Source organism: Bombus flavifrons, chromosome 11, assembly GCF_040668555.2.
Source record: "Bombus flavifrons isolate JBK064 chromosome 11, iyBomFlav1_principal, whole genome shotgun sequence".
Lineage (NCBI taxonomy): Eukaryota > Metazoa > Arthropoda > Insecta > Hymenoptera > Apidae > Bombus > Bombus flavifrons.
Window position 1 is genome coordinate 11,004,897 of NC_138452.1, and position 17,741 is coordinate 11,022,637.

The 17,741-nt window shown below is 38.1% G+C and overlaps 1 protein-coding gene across 7 annotated transcripts in view; it reads right to left on the reverse strand.

Annotated features, from left to right (window-relative positions):
- Positions 1-17,741, reverse strand: part of Pde9 (phosphodiesterase 9) — a 135,134-nt gene that overhangs the window by 38,129 nt on the left and 79,264 nt on the right. For all 7 annotated transcript variants that reach the window (XM_069123610.1, XM_069123612.1, XM_069123613.1 and 4 more), the window contains 2 exons: positions 1,111-1,353; positions 587-817 (listed from right to left, as the gene is read on the reverse strand). In XM_069123610.1, coding sequence (XP_068979711.1) covers positions 587-719 — 133 coding nt within the window. In that variant the 5' untranslated portion in view covers positions 720-817; positions 1,111-1,353. The remainder of the gene's footprint in view (positions 1-586; positions 818-1,110; positions 1,354-17,741) is intronic.

Consider the following 17,741-nt stretch of genomic DNA (forward strand, 5'->3'; position numbering starts at 1 on the left):
GTTAGATTCGAGGAATATCGAATATTCGTAGAGCTACATCGAGCAATCTCAATCTTTATCGAGAGGATGAATGCCTCGATGGCTGTCGTCAGCTTCGAATGGAAAGCTCCAATCGGCCAAACCGATAGCCATCGAATCTCTTCGCGAAATGTTTCTTTGCTTTGCAATACTCTTCAGAGAACTAGTCGTTAGCTTGTCGATTTTAAGAGATCAACAGCAATATCTCGATCGTAAATATCAAGAAACTTGATTCTTAAAAGGTCTCTAGAATCACGATCAATCTTTTCAATCTTTGTACGATGCTTTGAACCTGCATTTATGATATTAAGAAAAAGATGAAGATTTCGAATTGAAATCCTAACGAATGCTATCGCGCTAACTGTAATCTTATTTCGCAAAATAAACGAAACTTCGGTAAATCAAAGAACTTGGCCGAAGTAACTTTTGATCTTGTCGGCGTAATTCGCTAAAGATAAAGTGATAAAAGTCAAGAATGGAATGAAAATGAAAAGTGACTTGGACGAAAACATTTCGAGATGTCGACGACGAGATTCTACTGAAAGATGAATTAATTAAATAAACTTGCCCTTAAGCTCCATGTCGGTGACCTGATCCGCTTTGTAGGTGACCGTCTCCCTACGATCCCCAACGATGAAGTAAATATTCGTGTATTCCTCGTCGTCGTTACCGCCGGTCCCGTTCCTCGCCTCGAGGTCCATGGCCAAGCAACTAATATCGGCCTTGAACCAGCTTCCGCTCCTCTGTACTCGACCTTACGACAGCTTGTGAGGCGACCCGGCCTTGCTACTACTCGGGGCTACGAAAACATTCGATGGAATTTCGTTTTGTTCATTCAAAATGCAGAATAATTCGCTTGAACTTCTCGCGGAGCAAATGGTTGTATAATAGAAGAAATTATACGCAAATGTTTTATAACAAATAAAATAGCAATAGTTTTATAACAAATAAAAATATTAAACTTTCCGCGGAACGATAATATAGGAAAATTCTCTAAATAAGTATAATACAAAAATTACGTAAAACTGTCTTTAAACAATCAATTGTCTATAAATATTAAAGGGATATAGAGCAAGTAATATCGATACTAACCTCTGGTCGGGTGTAGAGGGATAGCTGAATCCTCAACGAGCTCATCGTCGCATCGCCGCCCCGGCGGCAACAACCGGGTCAACCCCGATTATTGCACCTGTCGACTTCGTACCTGCCGTGCGCAACACCTGCAGGGTGAACGATTCAGCGTTGTAGAATCCCGTTGATGACCGTCCAGGCACTAACCGAGAGGACGATCGCTCGTCTACTACCAGCTCACACTGCACTCCTTCATGGTCCATTCTACGAATCGATCAAATACAATCGTTAGATTTTCTATCGAAATTATTTAATAATTACAGCAACCGAGATTATAATTAATTATTTTCCAATACGGTAAGTAAATCCAGTATTTTTCATGGAAGATCCCAGTGTGCCGTTCTAAGGTTAATTTTTTTCATTTTTAGAAGTTACTCGCTAACGAAAATATTCATATCTGGATGAAGTCGATCAAGTTTGGATTTTGTATGGCTCGATTCACCGTACACCGGCGAATTTATGCAGAAACTGCGAAGAACACGCGTAAAACAGTCCGAGATGAACTTCCTAACGCGATTCTGGCAAACTTAGGACTGAGCAATTAAATTAGGACAAGCAAGAAGTAGTAGTCGACTGAATATCGAACAGCTACGGAAACATTGACAGACTCGTAAATTCTAGGGGAAGAGCAGCTAACGTAGGTATCACTTTTCATGAATTTTAATTTTCGGAATCAAATATAAAATTTAGGTCTAGCAATGAAATTGGTTAGTAATAGAAGTGGGAGTGAGCTGTGTTAATGGGGTATGGAATAATTTAACAACAAGTTTTACATGGTAATGGAGAATGAATTACGTCGAGGTAGAAACGAGCGATAGGTTGTCTGTGTCAAATGTACAATTTTATCGATACAACATACAAGAATCTTGATATACAGACAATAACGAGACAATATTCGTCCACTCATATCATATTCATAGAAAATTGTCCGTTTGTTCTTACTTGGCAAGAGTGCCACACCCACACGAGACACTTAGGCGAAGAAAATTTACGATTTCTTTGCTCAAGGTTGTTGGCAGAAATTAAAAGTCCTGACACACCGTGTCTCGCCCTTAACCCATAACCTCAAACAACGATTCGCGTCACACGACAAAGATGTATATGACCGTCGACGAGTATTTATGACACGCTCGTCAAGGTACTATATTCCACATGGAAAACGTGCCTCCACTCGTGACGGTAAGAATTCTGGCAAAAATTTATCTCGAGAGATATAAAGCATAACATTTAGTAAGCTTTCTATGATTTAGTATGGCACTAGGTATAAGTTTGAATTTCTGATTTGCATTCTCAGCACTCTCAGAAAGTAAGAGAAGAGATCGATCGTTTTCATCGAATTACATCTTCTAAGTTAATCGAGATATTCGTACGAAAATTTAGGAAAATATTGAAAAAGTGTCGATTATTACTTCTACGTTTAACATTTACTTTATCTAATATTATTTAAATTTGATTTATAATGCCGATATTTCACGTGTATACGGCGCAATGATTATTATTTCTCGTTAGACACCAATTAGGGTGCAGCATCATTAAATCGTTGATATTAACACTGTGGTGTTAGAAGCGTTAATTAGTTTTCTCATATAAAGTTTCATTTATCCATAGTAGGTTACACAGTATGGGAGCACTATGAATATGAGAATTCCGGTACTAAGTAACCAAAATTATGGTCGAATAAAACGCGCAAAGACAAGTAACAAGTTCGTGGAATTTATTGCAACGTGAACAGTGATAATTTTTAATCGAGAGAAAATCTCGACTGCGTGACGACATCCGGGAACGTGAATTGCCATAAACGCCCTCGCAACTGTCGCTGTAAGTCTCCAACGCAATCAGACTGCACGTATAATAATAACGATAGCAGCAATAGCAACGACGATAAACAGTTTCGTTGTAAACAATATGGACGGATAAATCCGATCGTTTAACTCGAATATAATACGTTTATTATTCACCGAAGAACAGAATAAAAGAGATACACTTTACGTACAAATTTTTTATATCTGAATATCACCCTCGTTTTATAATCGGAGAGAGAACTTCTAATATTCCAAGAAAATTTTTAGCATAAAAGTGAAACGAGAAACTAAGCATATCCATAAGAATTCTTTCATATTTTCCTTAAACTTAAGAAATTCTATTCGACTGAATATGATTCGAAAAAAGGCACCAGAGTTAAAGGATTAATTCTTACGCTAACTTCTGGCTAAAAAATATTAAGCTTTGAACTACAATAACTTCGTAAAAAGAAATTGTACAACATTACGCCCGGGCTGCTTTTAATGGGCAACGCTTCTACGTTTTCACTAGTGAATTGAATTTTCTTTTGTGAATTACCTTTTCATACTAGGTAAATGTCCGGATCGTGCAATCTCATCGTGGTGTAGCTTGAGTTATTTTAATGCCAACGGCGCACATTTCATTCAAAACGTGATAAAGTGACGACAAAAAATCGTATATCAATTTTGATAGGCGAAAAGGGATCGTTGTAAAGGCGAAGCTTCCATCTTCAGATTTATTGTAAAACGAGTAACGAAAAAGTTTTATTAAAACCGACAGAAACGTCTGTGTTTGAGGTACTTTCGAGGGAGAAATATCATCTTTAATTACTTTGCTGCGAAGTGTATTTAGATAAACGAGGGAAAATTCATTAGTACTACAATTGAAACTGAATAATTATTGGATTTACAATGCTGGTAATTCCGAAGTGAAAACGGAAGGAAAATAAATAGACGTTTGTTTTAAGAATAAGCTTAATTACTTCGAAGTTAATTGAAAGTCTCGCTAATAGCCCCCAAACCCATTTTGATGAAACGATGGAACATCGAGCGGCGGTGCGTTGTTAATTAAAAAAAATATTTAACTATCTGCTCGTTTAATTTTTGTTAAAATTTGACGAATCGGGACATGAAAAATTAATGTTCGATAAAATCCATCCCTTTGTTTGATGATATCGGAAGAAAATAAAGCTTTTTTTGCGAATAAAAAGAGAATTAATGAAAAAACATTAGAAACAACGTATGGAAACATGAAACATCAGGAAATACAAAAGACATAAATATGGAAAAGAACAACATGTGCAACACATACGAAATAACGATATTAATAACAATAAAAAAAAAAAAACAATACGAAACACGTATTCACTAACTACGTTGAAAACGGCGCTTCTACAATAAGCATTACGTTCAATAGCATTTCACCAGGAACATCTATTATTTGCTCAATTATTTATCGACAATGCGCTGTCAAATCAAACACCCACTGCCAGGAATAGTATGTTCCATCGATGTAGCCTGCAAACGGAAGATGTCACGTGAAATTTACAGGAAACCTGTTGCAGAACAATGCCTATTATGAGAGGTGAATCGATCCAGTCGCGATACGCGGAGAAAATGATTTTCAACTCAACCAGTACGAAATCCGCATGAAAATTCATGTTACGCGTCGATTCTCTTCCGTTTCATCGCTGCAGGAAGTATAACGCGCTTTTAATTGGATCGAAACGTTCGTATTTGATAACGTGACAAGACATCCACCGTGATGGATACAATCGAATGAGGCGCGTCAGGCCAGAAGATCGAAGTAGACATCGCGCGTCGTGTCGAAACAGCATTCGAAACGGAGATATGTATCGCGCTGCCATCCAAGCAGACATCTTTGAGGGGGAAAAATCTCGTTTAAATCGTTTCTCGAATCGACCACCATTCAGAAATCAGTTTACGCTTTCGTTATAACTTAATTATATTTTGTACAAAATTTTCTATAAACTCGCGATTAAATAACACGAATAAAAAAATAAAAAAAAGTTATTTGAAGTATTTTCAGTCGTTGCAAGTTTATGCATAAGATTCGTACGTGCCAAAGAGATATTCAAATTCCAACTATTTCACGATCTCGTTTGGTTCTCGTAATAAAATTCGTTTGTCAAATTTCATAACACGTTTAAAACCAATTTCTCGGCGAAAGAACAATTATCGCTAAACATCGACTGAAGTGCATCGATCACCGATTGAAATTTCCACCGTCGATCACGTATTACGTTCCATCGAGCAGCCATCGATATGACAGGACTTGAGCCGGAAGATCGTGTTTCCGGAAACTTTGGAAGTTGCTGCGAACGATATCGGTTAATCAAACGGAATGTATGAAACAGGGAGCCGAAGGGCGAGCGGCAAAGGGTGAAAATGACGTAAACCAATCGGTATCGGCAACACACAGATATACAGAGGACGAAGCCAATCAGAAGTGGGCGCCCTGTACAACAGCAATTGCCAGTGGACTCTTAATCCTGGAAAATCGCCTTTTACATTGTCCGGTCGGATTAAAGCTGCGACCATACTGTTTTATACGCACAGCTTCGGTCTTCAAGTATATTTCACGTTCGGGCTCTGGACACCGAGCGATTTTGAGCTTTGCGCATAGAAAACGCAAATTTCGAACCCGTTTGTCCGGTTTCCTCGGTCCGTTTGAATCGTTCCATTCGGCCAGATTAACGTCGGATTATCGAACCAAATTGCGATAAAGGGGTGAATGTAGAAGTTTAAAGCGAAAATATTCGGACTGGTTGCAAATAAGAGCGAGTTCGATCGTGACGTTTATGGTTGTACCGTAGAATGTACAGGTTGCGATACTTTATTTTATTAACGTACAATTTTACAACTGTAAATTATGAAATAAATTATGAAAATGTAAAGCTTCTACAATAAAGTAAAGTAGAACTCTGTATCGCTATTCTTATTGCTATTAATTCAAATAAATACAAGAAGTTCTTCTTTTCTTAAAATCGTTGATAATTAATTGGCCCATTTGCAATTATACAATCATCTTCATTCACGAGAAAAAAATGTAACATTACGTCAGTTAAAGTGTTAGTAGAAACGAATGAATTAACGAAGCGTAATACTATTCCTTAAACTTATCTGGTAATACAAAAATAATAGGAAAATAACATAAAAGTTGCTCGTGGAACGCGTTTATATGAGCCGGTCGCGGATTTTAATATGTCCCTGTACATAAACAACGTGATTTGCAAACACGATTACATCTGCACAGACATCGCCGTCAATATTAATAACCCAACTACGAACAGCATGAAATATAATTTCGTGCGCATTCCAGGATCCTCCATCTCGAAAACAGAAGGATATTAATAATTGATTTTCGCGTGATCATCGCCGAAACGCCGGCACGATGCTTTTTCGTTAAAAAGAAATTGCTCCAGGTAATTTCCTATAATTCCGATACATGCTCGAGTTTCAATATAGATGGAAACACTCATTTTATCACGAGGCAGACTGCTACTTTTATTCCTTTGTTTCGCTGTAATTTCCCTTGTAATTTACGAAGGAGAAAACGACGGTTAAAAGCGTTTAAAAACAGTAAGACTATTAATTAATATAACTGAACTGAAGCGCTTTAATACCTTCTGTTATGCGCTTTAAAGCTGTTTAATTAAACGCAATCGGAATATATTTATCTTCTTAGTTGTTGCAAATGTAAATGAAATATAATATAACGTATCAAAGGAAGTAGATGATTGAAAATGGCAGAGAGAGATCATTAGTATGTAATTATCCTTGTTGCGATCGTCGAATTTTTATATCTCGATCTAGCTCACGTTTTTACTAAATAAAAAAGACGCTCAATGGCTTAAGAACGTGTATAACATAAGGTTGAAAAAAGAAATTACATATTCCGATAACCACTTTTTCATATTATTTTCGACATTTTCCAATATCGGAAAAAGCAAGAGATGGCTTGAAAATTACTGAAAAGATGCATCGAGGTTAATAATAGCTGTATGAATATTGTAGGAATTAATATTTGAAGATATTCAATCGGTTGTATATTGATAAAACAGCGTTTGTTACATCAGATCACTCGGCACGAGCCAGTAGTTTCGATATTAATCATGTTTATATTAAAACAATTATTAAAGCTAAAGGTAAATGTTACATTATTTGAAATCATACATTAATTATAGGATTCTTGTGTTATTACCGGACTCGATCAAACAAAATTTAAATTGGTCATTTTAATTATAATTGTCACTTTAATTATCGTCATATATATAGTATCACGTATTTTTTTCGTAACATTTAAAATTTATTCCACGTTTGTCGGTTGAAATGAATGTACTTTTTATCGTTTACGGGATGATAGAGAAAATCCATCGATGGTTTCAAACGGCTGAGTTTCACTGTTTGCGGGAAATATTCGCAAGTACGTGTTATAACTCTCTGTTCGTGACCATAAATGTTCGAAACCGCTTTAATGGTGGTAAACGCCATATAAAAAGCCACTTCGTAAAATTGTCAGGAAGCAGAGCACATTATACGCGTAAAAGCAATAAATTATTGTTATCGAAATGATACGATATGATTTTATACTCATGCGTACGTATTATACTTTATTAATTCACGACACAAATTGCAACGTTAACGAATAATTAAAAAACATATACATATTTTAAAATTATTTCCATCGATTAGTTTAAAATATGCAATTTATTAAAATTCTTTCTACTTTTTCTTCAAACAGCTATTTACGCGTACTAAAGATAAAAAAGAAATATAGAGAAAACGACGAAAACCAACCGGATCGAGAGTTGCTCCATCGAATTAAAAGCAAAGCTCCAGGTTGCATCAGGGAAAAGGAGCAGCACGATGAAAGTTCGTTTCATTCACTCTCTCCCAGGTCGTAACTATCAGACTAACAAAAAATTCCAAGTCATTAAAGCTGACGAAGTGTATCAAACGGCCGAAAGACCATCTTGCGAGCGTTTCAGGGAGACTAAACGACCGCATAATTACGCGTTCAATGAGACCAGAGCGTTATCCAGGATGCGGCAAGAGCACTCGAGCTTGAGCCGGAGTTAGAACGCTTCCTCGAATGCAAATTACGCGGTCCAGCGACAGCGTACCTATCCTGGCCAAAATAAAAAGGGAAAACAAACAGCAGGAACAACATGGAATTTCGCTCGCGTGCTGTTTCACCACGCCACGACCCAGTTTCATGGATCTAATTAACTGTGAAACGGCCAACCGCCTTCGTTTATTTTCCTTCAGCAAACAGCACGTCCTCAGTTTGTTCGCGTTCCAACCGATTCCCCTTCTTGCTAGTTGCCCTTCCGACCCTAGATTTTTTCCTTAACAACCTGACACCTCTTTATTCGTTAATCTTTTGTCTTGCAACGCGAATCAAAGATAGTATTTTTTGCTTCTCATCCGCGTCGAAGCTTTTTTCAATTTGAAAGGAACGTTCAACGAGGGTCGAAGTTATTGAAAAAAAGGAGGAAAGGGAAACAGGCAGGTCTCTGAGCCTCTAAAAGATATTGTCGGGATGAAGGTGAGATCCTTCCCGAGGTGACAGAGCTAAATAATATCGAGATGGATGGCGACAAAGTCTGACACGATTAAAGCGAACGAAGAAGAATTGCGATGGAGAAAAAGCAATATGGAGTTTCTTCCTTTGTCACGGGTGTATTTGTGAATTTACCGTGAAAGTTTCCTTTTTATTTTATTATATTTTTTATTTTATTTTTTTATCGGACGAGGATTTTTTTCACGGCACAAACCTGCGAAGGATCCTACACCAAAAACATCAAGAGAATGTAACACGCGATCTTCTCATAGATTCGTTTCAACCCAGGACAAAACCAGGCACTCCATAAATTCATTTCCAGAGATGCGAATACATTAAGACCACGTTGAGACGATTGCGTCTCCTGAAACGTTGTTCCCCGCGGCGAACGTCGGCTCCTCGGCGATGACTTCCATCGGGATGACTCAGGAAAAAGGAAACGTGCTAACGAGCCCCGGTCAGCATTAATTGTAACATCCTCTGGACGGTGGCGGACCGCTTCCGTCGCGCGATCGCCTCGTCTCTGAAACGAAGGAAGCTGCCAAGACGACCTCAACGCCCACGCCGTACCGACTATAGGCCCTTTCCTCCGATTCCGCTGGACTCGACGTCTTTAACGCTGCTACTGATGGCGAGTTTAGACCGACCGAACGAACGAACGAACGCTCGCTCTTCCCCCACCTTAGCAAAATTTAGTAAACTGAAAGCGTAAATGGGAGTTCGTTCGTCGTTTGGCAGCAGTGAAGAGTATCCAATTCGTATTAAACGTCATATACTTACGGCCGGTTGTTGTATGTACGTTCGTATTAAAGTAGATAAACCAAAGTGACGTAAATGTATATTCGTACCGCATGACGTAAACGTACGTTCGTACAGCTCAAAGGATTAGAGGGTCGTTTGCCAAAAACATTCCATTTCCATCGTAAGAAACTTCTGGCTCGATACGTTTGGCTAAAATTATCTTCCACGCTTGCATTTCACGCTCGTACGTGATACGCATTGCAAATTAGCGGCACTTAACGACAGTTGGTCGGAAATCTTTTCTCACCCATAAAATAACTCTCAGTTCCCTTCCGGTCCCTTCTCATAGAAAATGATCTTACTCATCCGAACTTATACTTAACCGTTTAAATTGAATAATACTCTCCATCCTGTTTATCTTTACCTACACACATCGGAACTATGGTTTAGCCATTTTTCAGAACGTTCTTTCGCGTTACCGATCGTCCCCGTGTTAAGTAACATCGAACAAAGGCATCGCCGCGAAACGGTTCCGACGAATTCGATCTCTGATTTCTAACGAAAGGATGTCGATATTGATCGACTATCGAATCATAGAGAAACTGGCGATCCTGTGCAACGATTCGATCTTTGCGAAACGTGGAATAGCCGACTGTAGATGAAAACGTGACGCGCTCTGACAACGCGTTAACGCGATTGTAGCGACGTTGTGGATCGATTGTACGCATCTACGATGTCCAAACGAATTTCCAGCGGAATCGCGTCATGTCGGTGCGGCCTTAAGTGCATTACGCCGTTTACGAGGTAGTAGCACTCTCATTCCGGATACAGGTACCGTAGACATTAAATTCAATGCACGTCAGACAGTGCCGCATGCGGGTACGGGACAAGTAGCACAAACGTCGCCCTCCTCCCTCTTCCCCCTTCAAGATTCACGTTTTACGGTCTCGTTTTATTGCACGCACGCCGATAAAATTCAGTCGGGTAATACCCCTCCTGATAAACTTTATCGAGGGAACGTAAGAGAAACGATCGCGAAACGGTTTCGCTCGAAAGGTGCCGCGTGCCGTGTTTCTCCGCCGTTTTGTCTTCGATATACGTCGTGACTTTAGAGCTTTCGAAGAGAGAAACGAAGAAATTGCGATATCTAACCCTTTGCCAATTTCATTTGAACATTTTTTACGACACGATCGATCGATAATTCTGACATACTTTTATCGCAGACTCTTTCGAAATCAAGAAGTTTGTTTCGAAAAGAAAAATGTGTTACGAATATTTGTAAATTTATTCGTTCTCCCTCTTCTAATTTCTATCCATCAAAATGATACAATTAAAAAATGATAGGAATAAAACGAAGACGATACTATCTCCATCTTTGCTTCGCCCCGTTTCAACGTTATATTTGATTTCTATTAATTAATCGTAGTAGATATTAGATTATTAATTGTTTGAAGAATTCCAATATCCTGTACGGGATTTCTATTGACAGTCAAAAATCGTGTTACGTATACTATCATAGAATTATATTTTATTGACTCGAGTCACATATTTGATATCATCTTCCGAATACATTTTACTTACGAATTTAATCACCGATGACATTTGCCAGCGGAATTCATTAATTCTATTCGCAAAGGGTAGAAATGTTTGTCATGAAAGTGACATGCACAGAGATACAAATATCGAGGCAGACGAAGCTCCTGCGACAAGATTTCGCCAAGCAGACACCGGAGGCGTCGTCTTCGTGTCGACCTCAATAATTATACTTTAATCAAAATCGTGACGAAATTTCCTTTGATGCTCTCTGTTTGATGATTGTCGTTATTCAGCCGTAAACAAACTAATAATCGCGTGATTGCCATTTCCCTCGTTCTCCTTTCACGATCGGCTATGATTCGTGCAAATTTGACGAAATTGCTAGGAAACTAATTCTCCGGTATCTTTGACAACATGCTTTCGCCGTTTGCAAAACATTTTGTTTTCGACATAGTGATTCGAGTCTCTTATATCAATATTGTATTTCTTCTTCTAGTTGAACATTCGTTTATTACGTGTTATACACAATATATGGAACGTTACTCATAAATTGAGTTCGCATCAATTTTATTTGAATCTTATCACGGTGATACAGTCGCGCCTTTAATTAGAAATTCGTATTTCAAAAAATGACGTGTCAAAGATTATTTTATTAGTTTGCTGTTTGTTCGGCACTGATACTTCAACACCTTAAAGTGGAGAAAATATATGTTTTTTTATTGGTTACGGAAAACCAATAAATTATGAAACTAGCGTTTGAAAGAGTCTTGTTAGTACACGTTGACATTACAAGCAGGATCTCTTCGAGCATTTTTCTTCGGTCGTTAAAAAGAAACGAAAGAGATTACTGTGTGTACTTGTCGCTGATTGCCAAGGATATCGAGAGGAAAGGAAGAAATATTCAATACTGATATTCCTATCCCGCATGCTCTGTGGAAAAATCGTCTCGAGAGGCAAACAGAAACGCACAAACAAGCTCCTCTTCCTTCGCTATCTTTCGCACTCTTTTCTACTTATTTGCACGGTAAGTGATGGCACGATATGAAATAAAGCCTCTGTTTAAATTAGTATAGGAATCCGACATCGATAGTAGTTATAAAACCAAAGCAAAAATATGGAAACTAACATGTGAATAACATATCGAAATGATGGTAACGTAAAAGCTATCACGATTATTTATCTTTTAATGAAACAACGCTTTTAACGAATAATATAAATACGTATTGGATTTCTAAATAATTTCGTTCAAATAAAATCGTTAATGACGATGGAAAAAGAATTTACCATATAACCTTTTGCGAAATAATGATGCATAAATCGATAACAGCGGCTGATTTAATTTCTCAATTATTAATTTTCAATTAATGAACATCGTATCGCTCGTTAGTTATTCGCCCTAATTATTACCTCTACTTTACACAAGAAATTATTCCTTGGTCAGAATAAATAAAAAAAAAAAAACTCAAAAAAGCTTGTTATTACTTATCGTTTATACAAGTCCTCCCTCGGTTAAATTGGCTAAAAGAAAAGATACGATATTCTATCCCTTTAATTAACCTTTTGATTACATATTTAAATCACCATTCACGATCCAGTACCATCTTTTTAGTACTTTTTCCCTGCTCGAGTTCATAGCCGATATCCACAGAGAACATCGTAAATTAACTTTGTTCGTTCGTTCGACACTTAAGCGATCTCACAACAAATACGAGAAGTAAGAGGCCTTCGATCGACAATCCTTTGTGCCTTCTTCGCGATTACGCTCGTTAGACGAGAAACAATCAAGCGCTGATTTTCTCTACGAACAGACCTAATACATTTCCAGGTACACGCTAGGTGATTAAAACCACCCTGTATACACTTTGCTGTGAATATGAATATGTATATATATACATACATGCTCCGAGCAAACAGATTTTCATTCGCGATCCAGTACACCGGTGCAAGAAATCAACGTGAAACTTAGCAGCCCCGAGGAACGCTTTAAATTTGTGATACACGCCGCGGGCAAGAGGTTAATATCCAGCTTAAGCACGAAACACGAGAGGACATTCGTTGAGAACTACGAAGCGTGGCCTATGTAAACTTGAATGTCTAAAGGTAATGCGTATCTGACGAATAAAAGCGAAGATGTTACATTTTTCAGGTAGCTGCATTTCATACAATATCTGCTGACTTCGTACGTAACGTAACGATTAATTTATAATCTCAAGGTGACGATTAATCGATGAGAATTTACATTGGCGCGAAGTTACGATCCAAAATCATACAATCAGGCAGAAAAATCTACACACGCTTCTTAAACATAAAATACAGAACGAACGTGTATGTAAAAGAACGCATATCATCGAACTAAACGGTCGAACGAATACCATCTATTGTACTTGGCAGCTTAACCTGACAAATACGTCAGAAGACGCTACTCCGATATAATTGAGGTGACTGCAAGTGGAATCAACTTGTATTATATACATAATGGAAGTAGCGTTTTCTGACGCTTTTTCGAAGGTTTTATTCATGGTAAAACACGTCAATTTGTACATTATGAATAGTTCTTCAGAAAGGTCTTGGAAGCAACTATCTCTCGAAACTATCGCCGCGTAGAATAGAATTTTGCTTAACATCTACCAAACAACGAAATTATTTCCTCTCGTAGAACGAATACGATCAACAGAGAAATTCTTCGTCGGTTGAAATTCTTCGTACCTGAAACCATAAACATGGCCAATTTTGCCCGAGCTTTCGTGACTTCGTTAGAAGTTTTACAATTGTCCTCCTTAGCGAACGACGAACGAACAACCGTAATGTGTTCGCGTCTAAGCGAAACATTGCCAAAGGATCGATAGCAGTATGCCGCGTACGTCATCGCGAAAGAAAACGTCTTGCGTCACGTTTCATTAGGCGGTGAATAAATCATGGTAATCGCGTTATCATTAGGGAATAATTCAAAGATGCCGCGTCGACAATAAGAACAACATTCTTCTACCAAAAGAATGGCGGAAGTTGATTTCTGTACGAGCCTCTTTGTCTGGATAATTAAACGTTCGACGCTTTCGTGTAGCGCGTAATGAATAATTTAAGCCTTCCGCCGAACGAATTATTTATACACCTTTAATGTATTGACGTCGCATACTTACAGGGATACGCTAATTTCTTGCATAAATTATTCGTGTATCCGTTCTTCCAATGAAATTACTCGAACAGTTCGTAATTTAATTTCAAGCGTTATATATTCAAGGACTTTGAGTAATTTCATTCATGCTCGTGGATAATTTAGAATTATTTGACAGATCGATACTAATTGGAAAGATGTTGTGTCATTAAGCAAACACAATCTTGTTAGTTTGAACAAAAAGTTAGAAAATGATCGCTCTTGCTCATTTAACGCTCGATATTTCTTATACGTAACGTTGTTACTTTAACAAATTATCAAATAATTCAATGATAATCATATTCATCTCCTTCGAAACTTGTTCTAATTTCGGTGCATCGTTCCTTTCCTACAAAAACGCCAGCAAAACTGTGTTTATTAGTAATAATCGATTAAAAAAAAAAATTAGAAAGAAAGAAATTAATGTCAATTTCCAAGGAATAGTATCACAAGCCATTGTGCGATGACAAGTCCACGAATCCATTCGAATCTCTTCCACTTCGTAGTTATTTCAACGAAAACCACGAGACTACAGCTACACGGTTTCGTGCGGAACAAGTCAGTTGGCCAAAATAACCGACTAGAACCGCAACGTTTCATCAAACTCGGCCGATCTACACGAGCAACCAGCGAGATCGTTTCGTACGAACGAGAAATCAGAAAGACGAACATCCGTTGAAAATTCAACTAACCCTCGAACGTTCCTAACTAATTAAAACCCGTCTGCTGTTGCTCATAATAATATTGCTGTGCATAATGTGCGCCGTGTGCAATTAAAGCAGCACGTGCACGAATTATCGTCGTATCCTGGCAACGTCACATCGAAACGATTCGCGCGATTAGATCAAACCATAACATCGATGAATTTTGACCAGAGACACGATCGCGACGACGCGACGCGACGCGACGTATCGTGTTCGAGGACAATTTTGCCTCGACGCGATACGCTCCGAGCGAAGAGGATACTTTAATTCACCCTTCGAGGGAAAATGTTAAAAGCTGCTCTCGAAGCAATCGTCAGGGGATCGTGTTTCTCGACAATTAAGGGGGACGAATTTTAGGGTGGAAGGAATACTGTGTATTTAATAGTTTAGTGGTGGATAAACGGAAAGAGAAGTGACGACGAAGGATAAGAAAAGATCGAAGCGAACGATGTTTGACGTTTAGTCTGGTAGCGAATTCTTTGTGGTCGGAGTAAGTAATGTTATAGAGCGTTTGATCCTGCAACGAAGAATGTAATAGCAGAATCGTTAGAGCTTAATTTCACAGTTCTGAAAGCTTTCCTCGGTCTGCGTCTATCGACATCATCGTTGACGAGCATAGTTGGTCAACGAAATAGAAAGACTTCTCTAAACTAGAATTACCAGAGATTTTTAACGATGCGTTTCTGGAGATTTGGCTGACGTTTTTCTAAAATGCAGGGATAGATACTTGTTGCTCTTATCGCGTTTCATCGTCGTTGAATCTAACTTCGTTTTCTTTTGAACAACTACTATACGTATATTACACTCGTTAGCAGATTCCGATTTTAGGAGAAATAGAATATTCGAAATATTCAAATGTCTAATACGATCAAAGAACGGTGACTTTCTTTAATCCTCTTTGTTTCTAATTTAATAGACGATTAATTTTACGGGAATTACAGTGAGCTGATTTTACAGGGCTAACTAAGAGACATGGATCGCTTGACTGCACAAAGGATCTGTGTCGCTGTCCAAGTTAAGCTTCAGAGCTTAGGGAGCTTTAGTCTCTCTTATTAGACAGGAACGCTTACTAATATTCTATTCTGCACGAGATATATGTGTTAACGTTATGTTCCATGGAAACGTATTGCCAGAACATAATGCGAAACATCACTACGTAAATAATTTCAATTGCGTATATTAGCTGATTCCGTGTAAGAATCGTTTTACGAAGAAGTAGAAACACTTGAAGTCTTAAATCATTTTAAATTATCGAAAATTGAATTCAGAGGAATGTTAGAAATTCTGTAGAATTTGCAATCAGTCTGTATTATCCGTGTCACAAAGATATAGTACGCGGAGTTATTTCGGAGTTTCTCGCTGTATGGATCACCAGATTAGGTTTACGGTTGAACGAGGTGTCAAAGCTCTAGAGGTTGCTCTATTGTTGTAACTTCCGCAAGCCTGACGATACCTGCTTATACGTACATGCCTCATTTTCTCCAGTTTATTGACAACAGACATATCAAAACCTTAAAGGTACAACACCTATAGTTAGCGATCCTGGCTAGATAGCAATCCTTGATTGCCAGTTTCCACGCTAGAGGTGGACACGAAACCTGTCGAAGTAGTGCGTTTCCCTTTTCCTTTCATTCCACTTTCTTTTTTCTTTTTCGTCGTTTTGCTATCGATCATTTTAACGTTATTAACGAATACCGCACGTGAAAGATTATTTAATACGAAGCAACCAATTATTAAATTAACGAAAGAAGCCACTGGTTTCTGATATCTATCGTTAACACGATTGGTTAATCTCTACCCTCGCAACGACAAAATAAAGACAAGCGTTTCGAAGAAACCGTAACACCCTCTTAACGTAACAGACATTTAATTCCAGTCAACTTTTTGCAATGTCTTTCATGAAAAAATTCCGAGTAACTTTTCTATACGCCAAGCGTAGCGGATCAATAATTTAGCTGCAACGACTCAAATACGATACAACAGAAGGGGAAAAAACAAGAATAAAGAAAAGTAATCTGAATATTTTATAAATAGCCGAAGTTAGCTGTTGAAGGTACGCGTAACAAGTCTGCTCGAAGTGGAACAATGTCGGGATAAAACAAAGGAGGGGGCGCGCGCGTAAAACGTACAAAGCATTCATTTTATGCGAGACTCTTTATTTGACTTCACCTGCCACGGTATTTCCGTCTCCGAGCTCTTCATTAACGTTCCGTTGTCTCGAAACGAACCGAGAATTTTCCTCCCGCTCCCTACCCCGCGTAAAATCGAGCCGTGAAATCGTCGCGGATTTAAAATACCAAACATCCATCGCTGACTGCGAAAACATCCGGTGTAAATCGCGATTTTCTTTCATACGGGCAACGAGAACGCCGCCATTGTTCCTGATTCTCGGTGAAACATTGTTAATTCCTCAACGACTGGCTGATCGAGCGACGTAAATGGAATAGATAGCTGCAAAGTGGAATAAACCTGGAATATTTCGATTCTCGAACGAAAGTACGCTGATAGTTTGCGTCGGTTTCGACGTGTCTAATTAAATGAATTCTCTGTGACGAGGATGGAAACGCACGCGTTATACGTATGGTAATTAAAATGGAAGGCGGTCGATGGACTTAAAATGACGTCGATGTACCGCGCGTAGTATATCCGTAAAAGTTTTCTGCGATAAATGTTAAAATACTACTTAGTTCGTAAGTCATTGTACGGAGTATATGTATTTAGCAAATATATTATAGACCGATAGTTCTAACTGATATTAATACGTAATGAAATATTTGATTATAAGAAAAGAATTATTAGATTTATTCGAGCTTTCTTTTTTATTAAGCGGTAAAAAACATACAAATATTTTGTTTCAGAAATTAATATTATATCTGTTCGATATTTTCTCGGAGTATATATTCACGAGGGTGTATTTCGATCAATCAACGATCGATGTAATTTAAGGGAAGGGTATCCGCGATTGTATGGCAAATATTCATAATTCCCTCAAGAACAATAACGTCTGCTATAATACTCTAATTAACTAATGAACAATAGGAAACTACGTTATACATCGAATATCGCATCAAATAATTACATTAAGAAATAAA